This window comes from Armigeres subalbatus, chromosome 3 (assembly GCF_024139115.2).
Source record: "Armigeres subalbatus isolate Guangzhou_Male chromosome 3, GZ_Asu_2, whole genome shotgun sequence".
Classification (NCBI taxonomy): Eukaryota; Metazoa; Arthropoda; class Insecta; order Diptera; family Culicidae; genus Armigeres; species Armigeres subalbatus.
In genome coordinates, this window is record NC_085141.1 from 256,224,109 (window position 1) to 256,243,487 (window position 19,379).

Consider the following 19,379-nt stretch of genomic DNA (forward strand, 5'->3'; position numbering starts at 1 on the left):
CCTGCCAGGAAACTCGAATAGTCAATACGGAAAAGTATTTTTCTCGCCTCATCGCGAAAGGATCACTAAAACGCGCGACGAAGGGTAAGCAGACGGAATCGAACTTTAACCACTGTAAAACGATCACTTGACTTTCCAAGAGCGCAGCAATCGGAAACACGTCTGCACGTCTCAGAAGCTGAGCGGTATGAAAGAAAGTTCTAGAAATTTAAAAATTCAAAAATTTAAAAATTTTATAAAAGTTTAAAAATTTGAAAAACTTAAAAAATTTTTAAAAAAATTTAAAAAATTTAAAAATTTCAAAGTTCAAAAACATGAAAATTCTAAAAATCTTTAAAATTTAAAAAAATAAAATTTTAAGAATTTTTAAAAATAACAAAAAATTTAAAAATTTAAAAATTTCAAAATTTTTCAATTTTAAAAATTAAAAACTTAAAAATTTAAAAGTTTAAAAATTTAAAAATTTAAAAATTTATAAATTTAAAATCTTTAGAATTTAAAAATTTTAAAATTTTAAAATTTAAAGATTTAAAAATTAAAAAATTTAAAAATTTTAAAATTTTAGAATTTTAAAATTTAAAAAATTAAAAATTTAAAAATTTTAAGAATTAAAAATTTAAAAATTTAAAAATTTAAAAATTTATAAATCAAATATTAAAAAGTTTAATAAATTCAAAAATTTTAACATTTAAAAGCTTAAAATTAATTATAAATTGAAAAGATTCACAGATTTCAAATTTAAACATTTTAAAATTTTATAATTTTAAAATTTGAAAATCTAAAAATTTAAAGAGTTGAAAATTTATAAATTTAAAAACTTGAAAATTTAAAAATTTAAAAACTTGAAAATTTAAAAATTTTAAAAGATTTGAAAATTTTAAAACTTAGAAATTTTAAAATTTTAAAGTTTGAAATTTTGAAAATTTAAGAATTTGAAAATTTGAAAATTTAAAGGACCAAAAATTCAAAAATCCCTAATTTTCTCAGCCATGAAACGGCAATGTGGTGTTAAAAATATATTTTATGAGAGAGAAAACGATGTTTTTTATAATTTCTAAGAAGTTTCTTGAGGGCTAGAGGTCAAACCACAAACTAAGTAATGAATCATCGGTAAACAAGTCAAACTCTGTCCAAGCTCCTTTTCTACTCAATGAAGCTTTATCTTTGCTTTCTACAGATTCATACTAAAACTGATACGCAGTTCATTTATAACACAGATAATTTATAGCACGAATATAAACCCTTTCGGTAGCACCAGTCCGCTGCGAGAAGATAGAAAAATGTCATCGCAACCGTTAATCCCGGGGATGAGCGCAAACGGGAGGGCCTCTCGCCCGGTCTCGGTCTTTGAGTGAAGGGGATGCATTTGTGTTGGAAATTTAATTTGGCTGAGTGCATGTTTTTCAGCGGAACCGGGATTACGGGCGGCGGCCAGTGGTGCATGCGATTTTAAGCCCCTGATTTAGCATGATTTAGTCGCTCTAGCTAATAATTAACGGTGATCCAAACGGATGAGTGGATTTGAAAATTGGAACCCCGTTTGAGCTAGGCACCTGCAGCAAACGATGAATAATGAAGGGCGATGTAAATTACATGCAGTCGATTGTTACCTATTTGAAAAGCATTCCAACGTGTTGCTTATACAGATGATCAATTCAATAGATAGAATAGATAAAATACATAATTAGCTGATTCGCTAGCACAGACTGTGCAACTTCGCAGCAAAAACACAAACCAGCCTTACTTGAATTAATTTTTTACTACAGATTAATGTTTTCAACTATCTGCAAGACGAGTAATCACTATTCCATCAGAAGAATCCTTTTATTCCATCCCGAAATCGATAACATAGGAATAAGACAGATGATCTTATTATACGACTCTCAACTAGAATTGTAAATTATTTGCTGTGTATTTTTTTTTTATCTTCTTCTTCCTTTTCTTATTGGCATTACATGCCCACACTGAGACAGAGCCTCCTCGCGGCTTAGTGTTCATTAAGCACTTTCACAGTTATTAGCTGCGAGGTTTCTAAGCCAAGTTACCATTTTTGCATTCGTATATCATTAGGCTAACATGACGATATTTTTATGCCCAGGGAAGTCGAGTCAATTTCCAATCCGTGGGTGGCAGTGGCAATGCGGAAAAATTATTCCAAATTTTGAAGGCTTAGCGAAAAATTATCAAGTGGCGGTCGGACAGTTTCAACGGAAGGTGCCGACAAGCGTTTGGATGCAGTTAGTTATTGGAAAGGCGCATTGGGAAATGAAAAATGGTTCTTCTCAAGACCAGCATATTATGAAAAGAAAGAGTTAATTGCGAAAATTGATTGATTGTTAGTGATTCCATCCGTTCAAATTAATTGCATCATCTCCCTCCGTCGCGTTATCAAATTTGCTAGTTTGAGTTTTGCACTTTGAAGAAAGTTCATATCGGATTATCGGATAAACCTTCTTTTGTATAAAGACCTTTTTGGAGGACACCATCCTCAAAAATTACCGAAATAAAGAAGAAATAAGCAGAATCAGAAGTGGCGTGAAACCAAACGCAAATATATGTATGTTTGGTTTTCACCCGCGATGTAAGCGTACGTGGCAAAGTAAGGATTGTGATGTCCACGACTGAAAGCCAGTCGAGTGTCTTTAGCGGCCGACGAGTCATGTTAATTCCACGATTAGAGACTCAAAGTCCATTCGACTTCTTGATTCAGTTGGCCTACGAGCAGTTTGTTCAATGTTAATAAAACGACACAAACTATTATGGCAAATACCATCAATTTCGTCACCTTTGCGTACAACCCGATTGGCGTTTTATTTCACACCTGATCTGCCATTGACATATTTGGCCAAATAGCTCTTACTATCAAATAAACTGGGGGTCCCGTAGCGTAGTTGGCTACACGTTCTCCTTACAAGCGGATGGTCATGGGTTCGATTCCCAGCCCCTCCACCAAACCCTCGGCAGTCACCGGATCCGCAGCTCATACGGTGGCGTTATGGGTACGCGTCTTACCGTCATGGCTGCCTGATGACGACTGACAACTTGTTCTTCTTGGAGGCAATCCTCCAACGTTACCCAGATAAATGGCAAACAAGCAATGCAACGATCATTGGATATACTACATGCACAAACGGACACAATGGACTCACGATAAGTTGGACTGGCAACGACAACAATACTGATGAAAGGAAATCTAAAAATAAATTCTGTGTGGATTCTGAAAGAAAGGAATAAAAAAATCAAATATACATTTTCGCCAAACGACTATTTCGGCCAGATGACCAGTTCTACCAAACGTAATTTTTGGCCAAAACGGCTATTCGGATGAAAGGGCGTCATCGGCCAAATGAACAGTACGGCCGAATGACATTTTCAACATATATCCCTTTCGGTCAAATGGCATTTTCGGTTGAACCGTGTAGCCGGCACGGAGCGACCCGTATCAAAAAGCACGTGGCTCAAGCGCCACTCCGCAAGGAAGACCACGGCCCAATTTATTTTGCCCGGATGAGACCCTCTCAAGGCGAGTCCATTTAAATTTTCCCGATAAGGGTTTATGGATCGGTCCAGCCAGCAACAACAATAAGTGCCAAATTGGGTCCACCCTATCTTCCATCCATACTATACAGCCACACCCGATGTGCTTCAGTAAAAGTGTGGGCCAAAGTCCTCTATGTCTGTAGTAGTCGAAAAAATAACGTAAACATTGCCACCCACAGTGGGTGAGTGGAATGAAACGTCACGTGTGTTATAAAAATTGTACTGAGTATGCCAGACGTGACGTCACATTCGGCCACCTTCGGCCATCTTCGGCAACCCAGCTGAGAGTTTCTCTCTCAAAAGAGCGAATTTTCGTTAAACAAATACTACTTTGGGGTTTGGCCCACACCTGTAGTAAAGCACATCGAGCCACACCATACACTCAAAGAGTCGGTGAGAGCCAACCAGAACCTAATACTCTCTAAGTGGGAGTGTGCCTCTCATCATTGGCAGACTCTCTCCTCTCACTAACAACCATCAATGAGTTGGGAGCAACATAACGCACCACAATCAAAATCGCAAAGAGAATCGGACTCGAAATAAACAAACAATATCGCGCTGTGACGTTAAACACATTAATTAATTAAATTCGCATGGCTAGGGCTAGGGGAACAACAGATAACATTTTATTTAACTAGCAATGACACTTTATTTCTTATACTAACAGAGACACATGAATATTAGGTGTTATTTGTAGTTTATTCGTTTTAGCGTTTGTCTTCATTCATTTCAATCTCCTATCTTGTGTGCGGTTTCTCTTCCCTAGCTTTCTCTCTCTCTTGCTCTGTGCTTAATATCTAACGTGACATCATTATTCAGCTGCTCATGGGTCTGTACTCCTGCTAACTGACGGCAAATTTCGGTGTTAGCGAAAATGGGCTCACGCCCGCAGTCGGTGGGTTTTGCGACTCGTGAAAGATGATTTGGCTTTCTGTTAGCACATTAGATGGCTCATCAGTCTAAGACTGGCACAAAAAACGTTTACCCGGCGGCGCCCTCTTCGGACGCCGCACTCCGATCAAAAAAGATTTGCTGACTCACCGGTTTGTTGTGGGTTTTACTTAACCTGACCCAGTCGATGACCTGCCGGTGGGGTCGACGCTCCCGGCTTGTTGACGCCGGCGATGACGTTTCTTAAGGTGGTTATACAACAAAGCCACAAATCTTGGAAACCACGTGCTTTCCCTAGTGATTTTTCAAGAGCACGAATTGAGAGAACAACAACGCCCATGTTGATGAAACATCCGTAGATCGTTTGCTTACTCACTCTGAACAATCGAGTTTAATTTCAGCATTGTACGACAATTATTACGCTAGATTTGAACTTCTGATAATAAGAGTAGAAAACCGTGTGATGAATTTGAAATTCACCAAATGAAGCTTGATTGTATAATCACCTTAATGAAGCCGACGAAACGGAATGGCGGTTGCTTGCCGTCTGGTGAATCTCGTCCACGTGGAGGTCCCCTGGCCTTCCCTCGTACCGATATGGCGATGGATCGGTCCGCTTCTGGAAGGTGACGATCGCCAGAATGTTTCGTCCGTCGGGGAGAAATCTCGCGCTGGGGTACGATGTGATTGCTACGGGTGCAAAAATACACGTCAATCTGGCTGGACGAACAATATGAACACAAGCAAACACAAAAACATCACACTATGAGCACGTCAAATTACCTTTCTCTTTATAATTATCTCCTACTACCGCACACAATCTTGCAATGCACTCTTAATCTTGGCCTACTATGGAACGAACAAATTATTCAATTAATTATTTACACTTAACGTCACTTAAAGGTACATACTTATGCACAACGAAACATTACTAGACCAACGCGGACACTTCCAACTTATCGAGTAGTCACGGACAAAATGATTGAGTCCGTGCATCCTCAGATTAAGGAAGGTGGGCTCGGACACAACCGGAAGTACGTCATTTTCCGATTCCCTTCGTGTATGATCGTGATCTTATTGGTACGATGGATAGTTGTGCTGCTTTCCCTTTCCCACCTTATCCAGAAAACAAATGGCCTCGACCTTGGAGAGCCTGGCTTATTGATAAATGCTCGCTTGCCTATGTTAAGGGATATGTTGTCTTAAACTATTGGCGATTTATAGATTGCCTTTCTTACAATCTATCATATGCAAACTATTTACAGTAATGTCGGTCTGACAAACCATTTCAGGCCATACTTTCAATTCAGACAAATGGAATTCGACTAGAGGACTTTCTTCATCTTAACGTGTTATTCGGCCAAGTGTCCTTTGGTGATATGGCTTTCGGCCAAATTAGTCTCGTCAAACAACCTATCCCCATGTCAAACACTGTGCTACGGCATGGCAGAAAAAATGCTTTTTCTTCTTAAGGCACTGAGGTCGCTTTTTACGTGGCTTTTTTTTGTTTGTTACTGACCTTTGGATTCAATATACCTGTAACGCAGGCTAGATACCTCATCATGGTGTGTTACGGGGTAAGTTCTACCATGGTCACATTGCCAGCTACAGGCACATCCTGACTCAACGAATACCTTCCCAATTGCATCAGGTCAAATAAGATAACAAACCCACTATAAATGTTAGTTAGTCGTCGGCAAATCCATAGGTAGGAAAACCGGCATTATTGAGTAACCTCAATAACGTATCTGCAACGAGATTCCACAAAAGTGTAGATAATACTCCCCCTTGAGGGCATCCGCAGACACTTAATATCCTAATCGCTGCTTGACGTAATGTCGAGTAGAGATGTCGGTTTTTAAGCATCTGGTGAATCCATTTGGTAATAATATTAGAAAGCCCATGACGACGTGCGGCTTCCAATATTGCATCGAAAGACATGTTGTCTAAAGCACCTTCAATATCTAAGAAAGCACCCAAGCACGATTGCTTTTGAGCGAATGCTTTCTCGATATCGTACACGACCTTGTGTCACGGTGGACAACCAACCAAGAGTCACGGTGGACTTTCCAGATTGGTTGATTAACATGCAGAGGCATGTTTGCCAAACAGTCATCACGAATGTGATGATCGATAATACGTTCTAAGCATTTCAAAAGAAATGAGGTCAGACTGATGTGTCTCAAACTCTTTGCTTCTTCATACGAAGCACGTCCTCCTTCTGGGATAAACTTTACAGTGACATCCCGCCAGGATATGGGAATATACCCAGTAGCAAAACTGCATACTAAAAGCTTTTTCAAATCATGTTTGATATGCTCAAAACCTCTCTGAAGTGGAACGGGATAAATCCCATCCTCCCCTGAAGATTTGTAGGGAGCAAAACTGTTAAGTGCCCATTGAATCGATTCAGTAGTTATGATTCTATGTGCTTGAGCCCAAGACCCATAGCTACATTAAAAGACATCAGGATCATCCGAAGATGTTATATCGACACATCCAGGAAGTGAGTATCAAATAAGTGCTTCAACGATTCTTCATCATAAGAAGTGTAGTCGCCATTTGGCTTGCGAATTTCGCCAACTTGGAAATCCTTGGATCTCGCAAGAATTTTATTCAATCGACTGGCTTTACTCAAATTGGAAACATTTGCACAAAGGGTTTTCCAGCCGGATCGTTCAGCAGATCGTAAAGCCTTCTTGTAAGCTTTGCGAGCCAAATTGAAAGAATCCGTCCCTGCTGAATGGCGTCTGTTCCAACTCCTTCTACACTGCTTCCTTAGCTTAGCCAAATCGAAATTCCACCAAGGGGTCCCTCTTGAGGGTTTTACAGAACGCACAGGGCAAGCTTCTTCGAAAGCTTCCACGATGTGCAACGTTGTAGTATCAACGGCATCATCCAAGTCGGTAGGAGTTTCTATAGAAGGTAGATATCCATGAAATTTGGTAGAGAGCAACTCTGTGTAAAAGATCCCAGTTTGTTGAACGAGGATTTCTAAAACGCAAGGTCTGCGAAGTAACACTCAAATGATCAAAGTAGATGTAGCGATGCGATGGTCAGATATCGATTCCTCATCTGACACATGCCAATTCGTCAACTCGTGACTGATTCTATTGGAGCAAAGGGTTATGTCTAACACTTCGGCTCTATTAGATACCATAAAGGTTGGGCGATTGCCTATGTTAAGTAAACTAAGTTCGGTACTACTCAAGTATTCCATCAAGCTGGAGCCTCTAAGATTGATATCCGTGCCACCCTAGATGATGTGATGAGCATTAGCATCACTGCCGATAATTAGTGGAAGGCCTTTTGAAGTGCAACATATGTCAACTCGTTTGAAAGTATCCGTAGGGGATGGTTCATCATGTAGTAAATAAACCGCACAACAGACGTATTTCCTGACGGGGGTTCCGCCAGTTGCATCAATTGTGACAGCACATACATCTCTGGTTGTTAGTTCAGAGATAAGTGTAGCAACAATAGCATTGTTAACAAGCATACATGCACGCGGCATTGATCGAGAGTTTGCCATTTCTTTACTGAAAGCAGCAAAAACCGGGTTCACTAGGTTACCTAGGTAGAAGCTACCCTTGCGAAAATAGGGTTCCTGCACCAAAGCCACTTGGGATTTGCCATTTTGCATAAGTCTACAAAGATAAATCGTTGCCGTTCTTTTATGCTGAAGATTGATTTGAGCTATCTTAACTGAAGCCATTGCGAATTACGATAATACACTCCACAACTTCAACATTTATGTGAACAGCAACGATGAAACCAAATTGGTATCTTATCAAGAAAGTCAAAGACGAAACGCAGAGTACAATGTGTATAACGCATAAAGCGAATCCATATAGGTGATAAACTAAATAAAAACATGCTCATAATCCCACACTTATTTAACCTCAAGTTGAGATTGAATAAGAGTAGCCGATTATTTCGGAGAAGCAAAAAGTCAACTAGGGGAAAAGTGGGTAAAACCGATACCTTAAGCAACTTTACAGTTCCCCAATCTATGAAGTAATTTTTCGGTCTAGAAATTTCATACAAACATACTTTGGCTCTTCATGCATCAGTCCATGAGGTCTCAGGACAATATTTCTTGATATAATTTGATTTATGATGAAAACGCGAACAGTTCATCTTCCAGCCCAAACAGCTAGGGTGCGGGTAAGATCGACACTACATGAGGGTAAAACCGACACATCAAGTCTTTATGGAATTGAACATCATAACAATTCTAAATGGTGTTACAACATAATAGAAAATGTTTAACAACATTCATTTTAATATTTGTGTATGACATTCATGTTTAGGGATCACTCATAAACGATGGTTGAACAAAATTTTATATATTTAAAATCATCACCACATATCATATTTTAATTAGTTACTTGAGTAGGTCGAGTGAAAAATATATGGAGTATAAGAATGTTATTTACTAACTACTGTAAATATTGACCTACATTTAAATTTCACTTATTTTAAAAAGTTGTTTAAACGGCGATTTAAAATAAATGCGTATGGTGCACTTATGACAAGAAATGGAAAAGACCAGTTTCGTGACAAGCTACATGTTTACAGGGGTGAAAATGTCACGAAAGAACAACACTAGAGAACGGGTTGTATATATCTAAGAGCAAAATAAGCCTAAAAATACGGTTCTTCTTTGAGCGCTATTGTTATCCGACCTGCAGGCTTTCCTTGATGACCCAATATTACCCACTAGACCTATTGTCACGCCCAATGATGATATGTAATCAGTCTAAGATTAAGTTATACTCCTCAGCGCCTCGTTTTCCAATACTTGAATGGTATTATGCGAATGATAAGTCTAATAAAACAGAGGTATTTCGTGATTCGATGGCAGGTGTCGAATTTACCCCAACTGATAACCTAATAATGATGAGATACATGTGGATGTTTATAATTAGAAAAGTTAACTATTTTTCCACAATATACACAAAATGATGTTCAATTATGTATCAGAGATGGATTAAATACTGAAAATCAACAAATTATTGTCGAAAAAGCTTATACACCAATGCCAAAATTTGATATAACTTATCTCCTCAATGGCGATCAATGCTAATTGTCTGTTTATTATGACTCTTACACAGCTCCGCCAGTTACAAAATGACTAGAAATACAAGAAATCAAACAAGTATTCAAAGTGTGTTGAAATCCTGTCCAATAATCACTTGAAATCAAAGATTTGAACTGGTGTCGGTTTTACCCGCAGTGTCGGTTTTACCCACAATTCCCCTACGCCATAGCTCCGGTTAGCGCAGTAAGGTGTAGTGGAGCTTTGGGACCCGTGTCACCAAGACTAAATAATGTGTTGATCAATGTACGGTTAGAACAATAATTATTTTATTAGCGATTCTCAAATACAATTTTAGTCGAAGTCAGTGTAATTGGAGAAGGCCATTGGAGCCAGCACACCTTAGTAAGTGGCACTAAAAATGTGTGCATTGCAATTTGAGGTCTCGGACTAAAATTGATGAGACTTCATTGATGTCAACGAACGGCTTTGAGCGTTCGTTGTACATCGATTAAAAGTATGAGAAATTATTAAAGGGTATGATGCCATGTGTTATGCACATGCCACAAAGGGCTAGATACTGTGAAGGGTGCCCTGGTGCTTCACAGGCTCCGTTAGCGGTTAGGTTATTTTTAGACCCCCCTAACCATTCATTCGTAGGAACAATAAGCATAAAAAATCAGGTGGTGCTTCAAAAGTTAAGATTAATGTTAAAGTTAAGGTAATGGAATCCATCCGCGTAAAAAACGGCCCTCTTATAAAGCGAAGCAGTCCAGTACAAGCTCTGACCATTAACGGCGTTTAAACGTCTGCTTCTGCCTCTACGATGGGTTTCATATGGTTTTGTCTTCATCTCTTCCATTGTTTAAATTTGACACCACATTACCAAAACTGACTATGAGGACGAATAAATATTTTATATTACAATGTACTTGACTAACAGAGAGATTCATGGTGAAGAATGTTGACTATCTCGAAGATTTAAATATTCATGCGACGACTTTTCACAATCCCGGCGAAGTTGCTTCAAACAAGTTGATGATTTCTCTTTTCATTGTCAGAATAAAACATGAAAAAGTTAGCATGTGTGATAGTTCAACGATGTAAATATTGGATATTTTTGTGCCACGTTCTCACGATTTGAAAATAAATAAGAGAATGCAAATAACTGACTGGAGCATTTGAGCCATCACAAAACCACATAGAGACATTGGCTCACCAAACCACTAATAGTCAAGAACATAATTTTGCCGACAAATGTTACCCGCGTAATAGCATTTTTGCATCAAGAATATTTGTTAGTTCTGTGCTTATCACAATCGCCGCTGCGAGCACAAAAATATACGGTTTTCTTGTCTATTTTTCCGCAACTTGCTCGGAAAAACACCGCTCTGTGTGTGGATGGAAAAGCAACTCCGGCATTCTCCTGTATGTGCATACCTGCACGTGACCACACTACAGAAAAGATGCTCTCCCGTACTGGCAAACCCAAGGCCAGCAAACGTGGCGTGGGTCCACACTCAGCATCATCAGCAGTACTGCAAAAGCACACACATCACAAATATTATCCATGGTTTAATATTTGCTCTTTCCCTCTTTCATTCTTTTTCTCATTAAACACAGGATCTGCCGACACCATTCTGCAAGGAAGCACGTCTGACCTACGTGCACATGCACGAGAAAGTTCCTCGTACGTTCTATTTCATCGTATCATCGCCAGGTGGCGTTGCGGAAGCGATCTTCAACGTGAACTTCACTCTCAAGCACAAAACCGGTGGTGCGTCGCTGCTGTCCTCCTCCTCGTCGTCATCGTCCTCGTCGTCGTCCTCGTCGGGGCCCTTCGGATCCTCATCGCTCTCGTCAGCGTCGGCATCCGCTTCCGGCGGCGGACTCAGCAGCGGTGGCTCCGGCTACAAAATCAACACCAACACCATCAACAACCTGCCCGGCAACGGGCTGGACGAGGACGAGGAGCTGATGGAACCGGAAGAGATCCATTTTCCCATCTTTGGCAACGGGGCCAGCAACAATGGCCCGCTGCTGTCCCTCTCTGTAAGCATCACTCTGCTCTTTATCGTTGTTACTCTGTACTCCTACTAGTATTGTTGACGTGTTTTAGATATGTTTTATTAAAGTATTAATTAAAGCGTAATTACACGGAGTCGCGACGTTGGGGAACGATGCTAAGCCCTTGACATCGCGCCGTGCGACTGCGGTGACGTGGAAAATTTCGCTTAACACTAGGAGTTGGGCGATCGAAAAAGTCATCATCATAAAACATAAAACCATTCATTCGTTATTGACTTGGAACAAAAACTGAAGACTGTGTCCAATACATGTTATTGATATTAAAATGAGGTGTAACACGTAGAAGATTGTTTGATAAAATCGGGGGATTCAACCATTTGTCCATTTAGATACCAAAGGTTTTTCGATCGAATGATTCCTACTGTTAAGTGAAGCATGATGAGAAATAGAGTCTAATGTGTGCCTGAGTGTATGTGAGGTAGGGTGTCCCTGAATAGTGCTCCAACGTTTTGAAATCCAACTAGAAAGTGACGAATAGAAGAACACGCCGTGTAAATTTTGGACACCCTAGAAGTAGTATGAACGTAGTCGACTGCACTCGGGGGGTGACACCCACTTGATAGTCCTAAACTTATCCTCTCTTGAACCATACCCGGGTCCTGATGGGGGTGTTCGGTTTAAACACGTCGCTAACTAAGCTATTAAATTTCACATCCTTAAGCTCGGGAAAGCTTTTTGACAGGTGGATTACCATTATTCACTTCCCCTGGGCCAAGACAGTGAGAGACAGAGAAACAGGATCTGTGTAAACAAAGACCGAACACCTCGACCCCCGTCTACACTCGTTCCTCTAAACATGTAATACTCGCTCAAAACCGCACCCCTGACCCAACCTAACCACACTGTGCACGCGCTGTCACTCGAATCCCGCCAAATGAAGAATTAATATCTGCGCGAAGCAGCAAACCGTGAAGGCGTAATTACAACACCACACAATAAATTTCACTTGCCACCTCACCCTTAACAAGAATTCCCTTCCCTATCCGGTCCTGACATTTAACTGCATGTGGTAAATCTTATTTTAATTAGTCGTCAGTCAGTCAGCGTGAATTCAAAAGCCACCGAACTTCGAAGTTCAGCGGAGCAGTTCCCAGTAGCTTAGCTACGTTGAAGTCGCCGTCGTCGTCGGTAACTCGCAGAAGTCGGCAAGGGCTCTTCTACTTGGGTGCAATTTGTACGTTTGCTAATCACATTTCCCCGAGCGCGACGAGGTTTGCTACTTGGATGGTTGGGTGGTTGGTATTCCCGGGAAGACTGACGACTGCAATCAAGTGGTAATGTTCCTGCGGCCCCCTCACCCGCCTAGGATGCCTCGGCTCACAATCTACCGCGCAGCTACACTTGTAGGGAGCAAATGTGGTAATTGTTGGCAATTTTGAATCAAATCCAATCATGTCTACTGCCGTGTAGTTATGCAACGAGGAAACCCCACAATTATTGGCTTGCGTGATACAAGTGCGATGGGGAATTTGTTTGGTTATGCACTTACCGGGGTGTTGATAGATCTGGGTTACGAAAAACATTGTTTGGATACATTTTAGGTGCGAACCTTGGGCTGACTCGTGGAAAATGTAGAACATTTTATGTATAATTAACCGTGATGAATGGTTAAAGTGGTATAATTTGTTAGTGATGCGCGCCATATGAAGCTTGAAACTCTAGGACTGACAATCTTTGAAGAATATAGAATGTTATCGGCACATATGTTTCAATACTTTGGATTCGTGAACCGGCTTCCCGGCATCGGGGATTTATACTAATTACTTCATTTCTGCATTTTTTTAAAATAAATCAAAACATGTATTTTATTCGTCCGACGTTTCGACACGGGATTAGTATCTTCTTCAGGGAAAGAATAATTTGATCGTCGTACGGAAATTCCTCAGTTTAAATGAATGATGACACCAGATCACCCTGCTTTAATCCATCCAAGGTTACAAATGATGTCGAAATTTCATTCCGTCCAAAGCTACACAAAACAGCCGTATCAGATTCGCCGGAAATCCATGTTCTAGCTTAATTGGCCATAATTAATTTCGATCCACTGAAACGTATGCGTAGATGTTGATTAGGCAGGATTTCATCGCTTCATCTTTTTGTCCTTCACTACGAAAGTAACGCCAGGGTCGACCCGCGGTGGCATGAGATAGAAACTTGTGGGGATCAGTGCTATATTAGACGCTTCTTCCTTGATGCCAACACATCATTCTGCAGCTCAAACAGCTGTTTCACTGAAGTCGAAATAATTGAAGGAAACTTTTGTATATTTGGTTACCTGGCAAGATCGTCAATGTGCAAATCGGCTTGCCATTTGGAAATGGTTTCGGTGACCGTGACAGGACAGAGGCACGTCTTAACTTCACCGCTGCTTGATGCAAAAGAGGAAGAATTTTGTTGGGGCGGCTAAGCAAGGCCCGCTGCGATTGATTCATTTCTGCTAACTGGCTAGCTGGCTTCCACAAATATAGAAAATGTGGATCCCTGTGGATCCTAAAGAACAACGCGTTATTGCAGAAACCAGTTTTCCAGATTTCGATCCAGATAAAATCAAACCATGGTTCATGTATCTTAAAGTAGCATTCAGTGAGATCCAAGCTGAATAAACCACTAGGTGTTCCAATCTGCCAAATTCACGATTCAGCCATCTCGGATTTTAGTGTGGGAAACCCAGCCGGTTTGTTGTCGTTTTGCACTGAAAATTAATTTTTTACCCCCGCCTTCTTTCCCATTGGCGAGACCTTCTTTCCCTTTTGGTGAGATCTCTATACACGCTAACTTTCACCTACTCAGTGACTGCGTAAAATTGTATTGCCCTCTTTTTTCTTCCCACGGAAATTTTACTCAATTTCCGTCAAAAGCAGGACTACTCATAGTTTTGAGTACTAGTACACATTTGAACGAACAAATCATTAGACTTAAACTGATCTAGTGAAAAGTTATTTGGCCAAAAATGTCATTTGGCCGAAAATTTCGTTTGACCGAAAAAGCCGTTTGGCCGAATAAGTGATTTGATCGAAAAATTTGGCCGAAAATTTAGCTTTTCCAAAATGATCGTTTGGCCGAACATTGGCTTAGGTCAGCTGACCTTAGACTGACTGTACATGTCAATGGTTGCTGCTTCGTGATCAGAACTACGATGCAAGTGTTTTTTTGCTATGTTAGAGTGATTTACTAATACAAGTAAATAGAGGCTGAGATTTACCACCCATTCTCAAAGTACACGTTTCAGTACCTCACAAATCTAAATCAAGAACGGTACTGGCCAAGTCCTTACAGTTAGTTGGGAAAGGAGAAAAAATGTCAGTATGTAGTTGCTACAAGAAACCGAGCATACCTCTGTAGCCCCACAATACTACGGAAAGCAAATTTTGATAATTGGGTAGGGCAGATAATCTGAAGCTTACATTTATGATTCACGATTTTTTTTCCTGCTTGTTAGGCAAAAGCGGTAGTCACTAGACCACCGAGCTCTTATTGAACGCGTTCAATCATGCACTAATTTATTTACTCACCTACCGCACAAAGCGCAAACCCAGATTTCGTGACTATTTCGCGTCCTAATATGAACGCGGCCAATCATGCACTCCGTTTGGCCGAGCGAGTAATTTGACCGAAAAAGTCGTTTGGCCGTTATTATATTCTGACAAAAAGAGTCACTTGGCGCAGCAGTTTCAGCTGTTTGTTTGCAGTCCTCGTCCACGTCTATGCTCTGTCGTTCGGTGGTGTTCTCTATTCGTTTTTCTTGCTGCGTCCCTTCACACGATGTCGCTTATTTGCTTTGGCTACGAATAGTGACGAGTGTGTATCGGCTAAACGATATTTTCGGCCAAATGTCTATCTCTCCCAAACGATCATTTAGACCAAACGGCTATTTCGTTTAAATGACCCGTTCGGCCAAAAAACCTGTTCTGTCAGATGATTTTATCTGCCGAACGACATTTTCAGCCGCATGTCCCTTACGGAGAAACCGTTTTCGGTCTAATAACTGTTTCGGCCGAATGTTAGATAACTTTCGGCCTAACCCAATCGGTCCGCTACCACCATTCGAAGGTAATATATATTGTCTTACCGCCATTGACAAACTCACGATAAGATAATTAGAATGCTCAGAATTACTCGCTTGCGCACTCACCTCCAAGCCAACACAAAACAGCAATAATGTGCCATCAAAGTTCTCGTGGAAGAGAAGTACTTTCGATTGCGCTTTCGGAAATACAATCTTCATTGGAGGAGGCCACTACATCGCTACAATCAACCGCTACATCAAAATGAACCAGTCTCTATTTAATAAAGAATAAATAATCTTGCGTTTATTCACTGATGTTTACTGTGTTAATAATCCTCCTATTTTTTTCTGGTTATGTGGTTGGAATTTGAATGATCGCAGTTTAAAGTTTGTATGAAAATTACTATGAAGACAGTAACTTTTGTGGAAATAATGCTCATTAAGCTCTAAAAACGTCTGAGTACTATGGTAACAAAGGAAATATGATAAAGGAACAGATCGTTTTTGGTACGAAACGATTTTATGCTTGCATGAAACGGAAATATTGGATCGTAGAAAATTTAATTTAACACGTAAAAGAATACATCAATATCAATAATGACTTGTAAGATGAATTCTGAGCCATATGAAGGGCCTCTTGGAAGGAGGCTTCCGAGCCTCTTGGAAGGAGGCTTCCGAGCCTCTTGGAAGGAGGCTTCCGAGCCTCTTGGAAGGAGGCTTCCGAGCCTCTTGGAAGGAGGCTTCCGAGCCTCTTGGAAGGAGGCTTCCGAGCCTCTTGGAAGGAGGCCTGAGCCTCTTGGAAGGAGGCTGAGCCTCTTGGAAGGAGGCTTCCAGAGCCTCTTGGAAGGAGGCTTCCGAGCCTCTTGGAAGGAGGCTTCTGAGCCTCTTGGAAGGAGGCTTCCGAGCCTCTTGGAAGGAGGCTTGAGCCTCTTGGAAGGAGGCTCTGAGCCTCTTGGAAGGAGGCTCTGAGCCTCTTGGAAGGAGGCTCTGAGCCTCTTGGAAGGAGGCTTCCTGAGCCTCTTGGAAGGAGGCTTCCTGAGGCCTCTTGGAAGGAGGCTTCCAGGCCTCTTGGAAGGAGGCTTGAGCCTCTTGGAAGGAGGCTGGAGCCTCTTGGAAGGAGGCTTGAGCCTCTTGAAGGAGGCTTCTGAGCCTCTTGGAAGGAGGCTTGAGCCTCTTGGAAGGAGGCCCGAGCCTCTTGGAAGGAGGCTTCCGAGCCTCTTGAAAGGAGGCTTCCGAGCCTCTTGGAAGGAGGCTTCCGAGCCTCTTGGAAGGAGGCTTCCGAGCCTCCAGGAAGGAGGCTTCCGAGCCTCCACGAAGGAGGCTTTCGAGCCTCTTGGAAGAAGGCTTTCGAGCCTCTTGGAAGGAGGCTTCCGAGCATGGGCGTAGCCAGGATTTCGAGAAGGGGGGGGGGCAACTTTTTTGGTCTTCTAAATCGTAGTTTTATAGTAGTTTTATGAATGTGTGTGTGAATATTCACACACGAAACCAAATCCAAACCAAATCGAAATAATAATGGATTTAAAAATGCGTGTTTTATTGCTCATTAGATATTTTTAAATAAAGTGAGAAAAATATTAACGAACTTAGAATTCAGAAAGAATTTAAAATCGGCTACAACAATTATTATAAAAATCCTGCATTCTTCCATAAGTTTAAGAAAACTAGAACCATGCATCTGAATTTCAAAACAAATCCTCTCTGAAATAATATTTATTATAAAATTGGCAGAAAAATTAATATGCAAGCTTTCTCCAGGAATACCTTCGACAATTGCTCCTGGCATTCTATCCGAAATTCTATCAGGGATTCTTTAGGAATGCCTCCAGCAACTTCTTCGGCAGTGTCTTCAGGAATTCCACCATAAATTTTGCTGGGAATTGATCCGAAAATTCCACCATTATTTACTCCAAGAAAATCTTCACGAACTTCTTTATAAGTTCTGCAGAATTCCCTGCAATAATTCAAATAATTTCGTGCTGTTTCCCATAATTTTTAAGAATAAGAATATTCCTTGGAAATTCCGCAAAATTTCCAGTAAACATTCCTAAGAATTTCACGAAAAAATCTTCGAATTTGTTGTGTAAATTCCATAAAATTTTCCGTGAATTGTTTCGAATAATTTCTTGTGAAAATTTCAAAGAATTTCTCCAGGAATTCCACCGGAAATTTATACAGAAATTATACCGAAAATAAAATCAACAATGGAATTTTCGGAGGAATTCCTAGATTAATTCGCAATGAAACCCTGAAAGAATTCCGGTGGAAACTTCAAAATTTCCATTCCCATTCCATTTCCATTTCCATTCCAGCAGTTCATCCGGGAGTTTCTCCGGAAATTTCTCCGGGAGATCCACCAGAAGCTATTCCAGGAAATTATTCAGTCTTTTCCAGGAAATCATTTAGGCTTTCTTCAGAAATTAAGCTGGAAATTCCTCCCGAAGTTCTTCCGATAGTTTCTCTGGGAGCTCATCCGGGAGGTCCTCTAGGAATTCTTCTAGGAGTTCCTCCTGAGATTCCTCCGGGAGTTCTTACGGGAGATCTTACGGGAGCTCCTCCGGTAGTTCCTTCGGGAATTCCTCCGAGAGATCCACCAGCAGTTTCTACGAGAATGCCTCCGGGAGTTTCACTGACAGTTTCTCCGGGCCTTTTTCTGAAAAGAAACTCCCTGAGTAATTTCCGGAGGAACTCCCGGGGGATTTTCTATAGGAATTTCCGGAGAAATTATCAGAGGAATTCTCGGAGGAACTGCCGGTGGAACTTCTGGAGGAATTTATTGAAGAACTACAGGAAGAATTTCCGGAGGAACTCTCGTAAGAATTCTAGGATGAACTCCCAAAGAAAATTCCGTAAGAATTCCAGGAGGAACTCCTGGAAGAATTCTTAAAAGAACCTCCCGGAGGAATTCCCGTGAGAACTCCCAGAGAAATTCTCCGAGGAACTTCTGGAGGAATTTGTAGATAAATGCCTAAAGAAATGCTAAATGAATTCCTGGAAGAAAGCCTGATTGAATTCCCGAAGGAACTACTGGTGGAACTTCAGAGAAACATCCGGTGGAATACCCTAGAGGAAGAGAAAAAGTATTTCTGAAGGAACTTCCGAAATCCCATTTTCCGTGAAGTTCCTGCCAAATATCGTCCATGAATTCCCTGTAAAGTTCCTGGAGGTATTACCGGAGAATTTCTTGGAAAAACTCCTGGAAGAACTCCCGGAGGAACTCCCACAAGCACTTCCGGAGAAATTCCCACATGGAAGTCCTGAAATAATTCTTAGAGAAGTTAGAAGAAGAACTCTTGCCGGAAATCCGAGTGAAGTCCGGAAGGAATTCAAGTACACTTCTGCGGAAAATCTCCCGGAGAAATTCCTAAAGGAATTCCTGGAGAAGTACCTGAAGAAACTCCCGAAAAAATTCCTGTAAGAATTTCTGGGGAAATACTTGGACGAATTTCAGGAGAAATTCATGAAGATATTTTTTAGAGGATTTCTTGAAGGATATTCTGAAGTAATTGCGAAAAGAATTCCAGATTGGAATGCTAGATGATTTCGCTATTGACTATTTGGAGGTATTCCCGGAAAATTTCCTGGAAGTAATCCCGGAGGAATTAAAGGAAGAGTTCCGAGAGGAATGCCCGGAGAAGTTCCTAGAAGAATTAACGAAGGAATTTCCGTCATAAATTTTTGAAGAAAATACTGGTAGAATTTTGGGAAGAAATTCCGTATGTATTCTTGACGGAACTCTCGAATGCATGCCTGAAGGAAATGCCGGATTCTTCCTGTAGAGAGAATAGCCGAAGAAATATCTAGAAGTAAATCTTG

The 19,379-nt window shown here is 40.7% G+C and overlaps 1 protein-coding gene across 1 annotated transcript in view; it reads left to right on the plus strand.

Annotated features, from left to right (window-relative positions):
• LOC134222422 (uncharacterized) overlaps positions 1-11,861 on the plus strand; it is a 301,768-nt gene extending 289,907 nt beyond the window's left edge. Inside the window, exon 10 of the mRNA XM_062701571.1 lies at positions 11,096-11,861. Coding sequence (XP_062557555.1) covers positions 11,096-11,572 — 477 coding nt within the window. The 3' untranslated portion in view covers positions 11,573-11,861. The remainder of the gene's footprint in view (positions 1-11,095) is intronic.
• Positions 11,862-19,379: the final 7,518 nt, after the last annotated feature.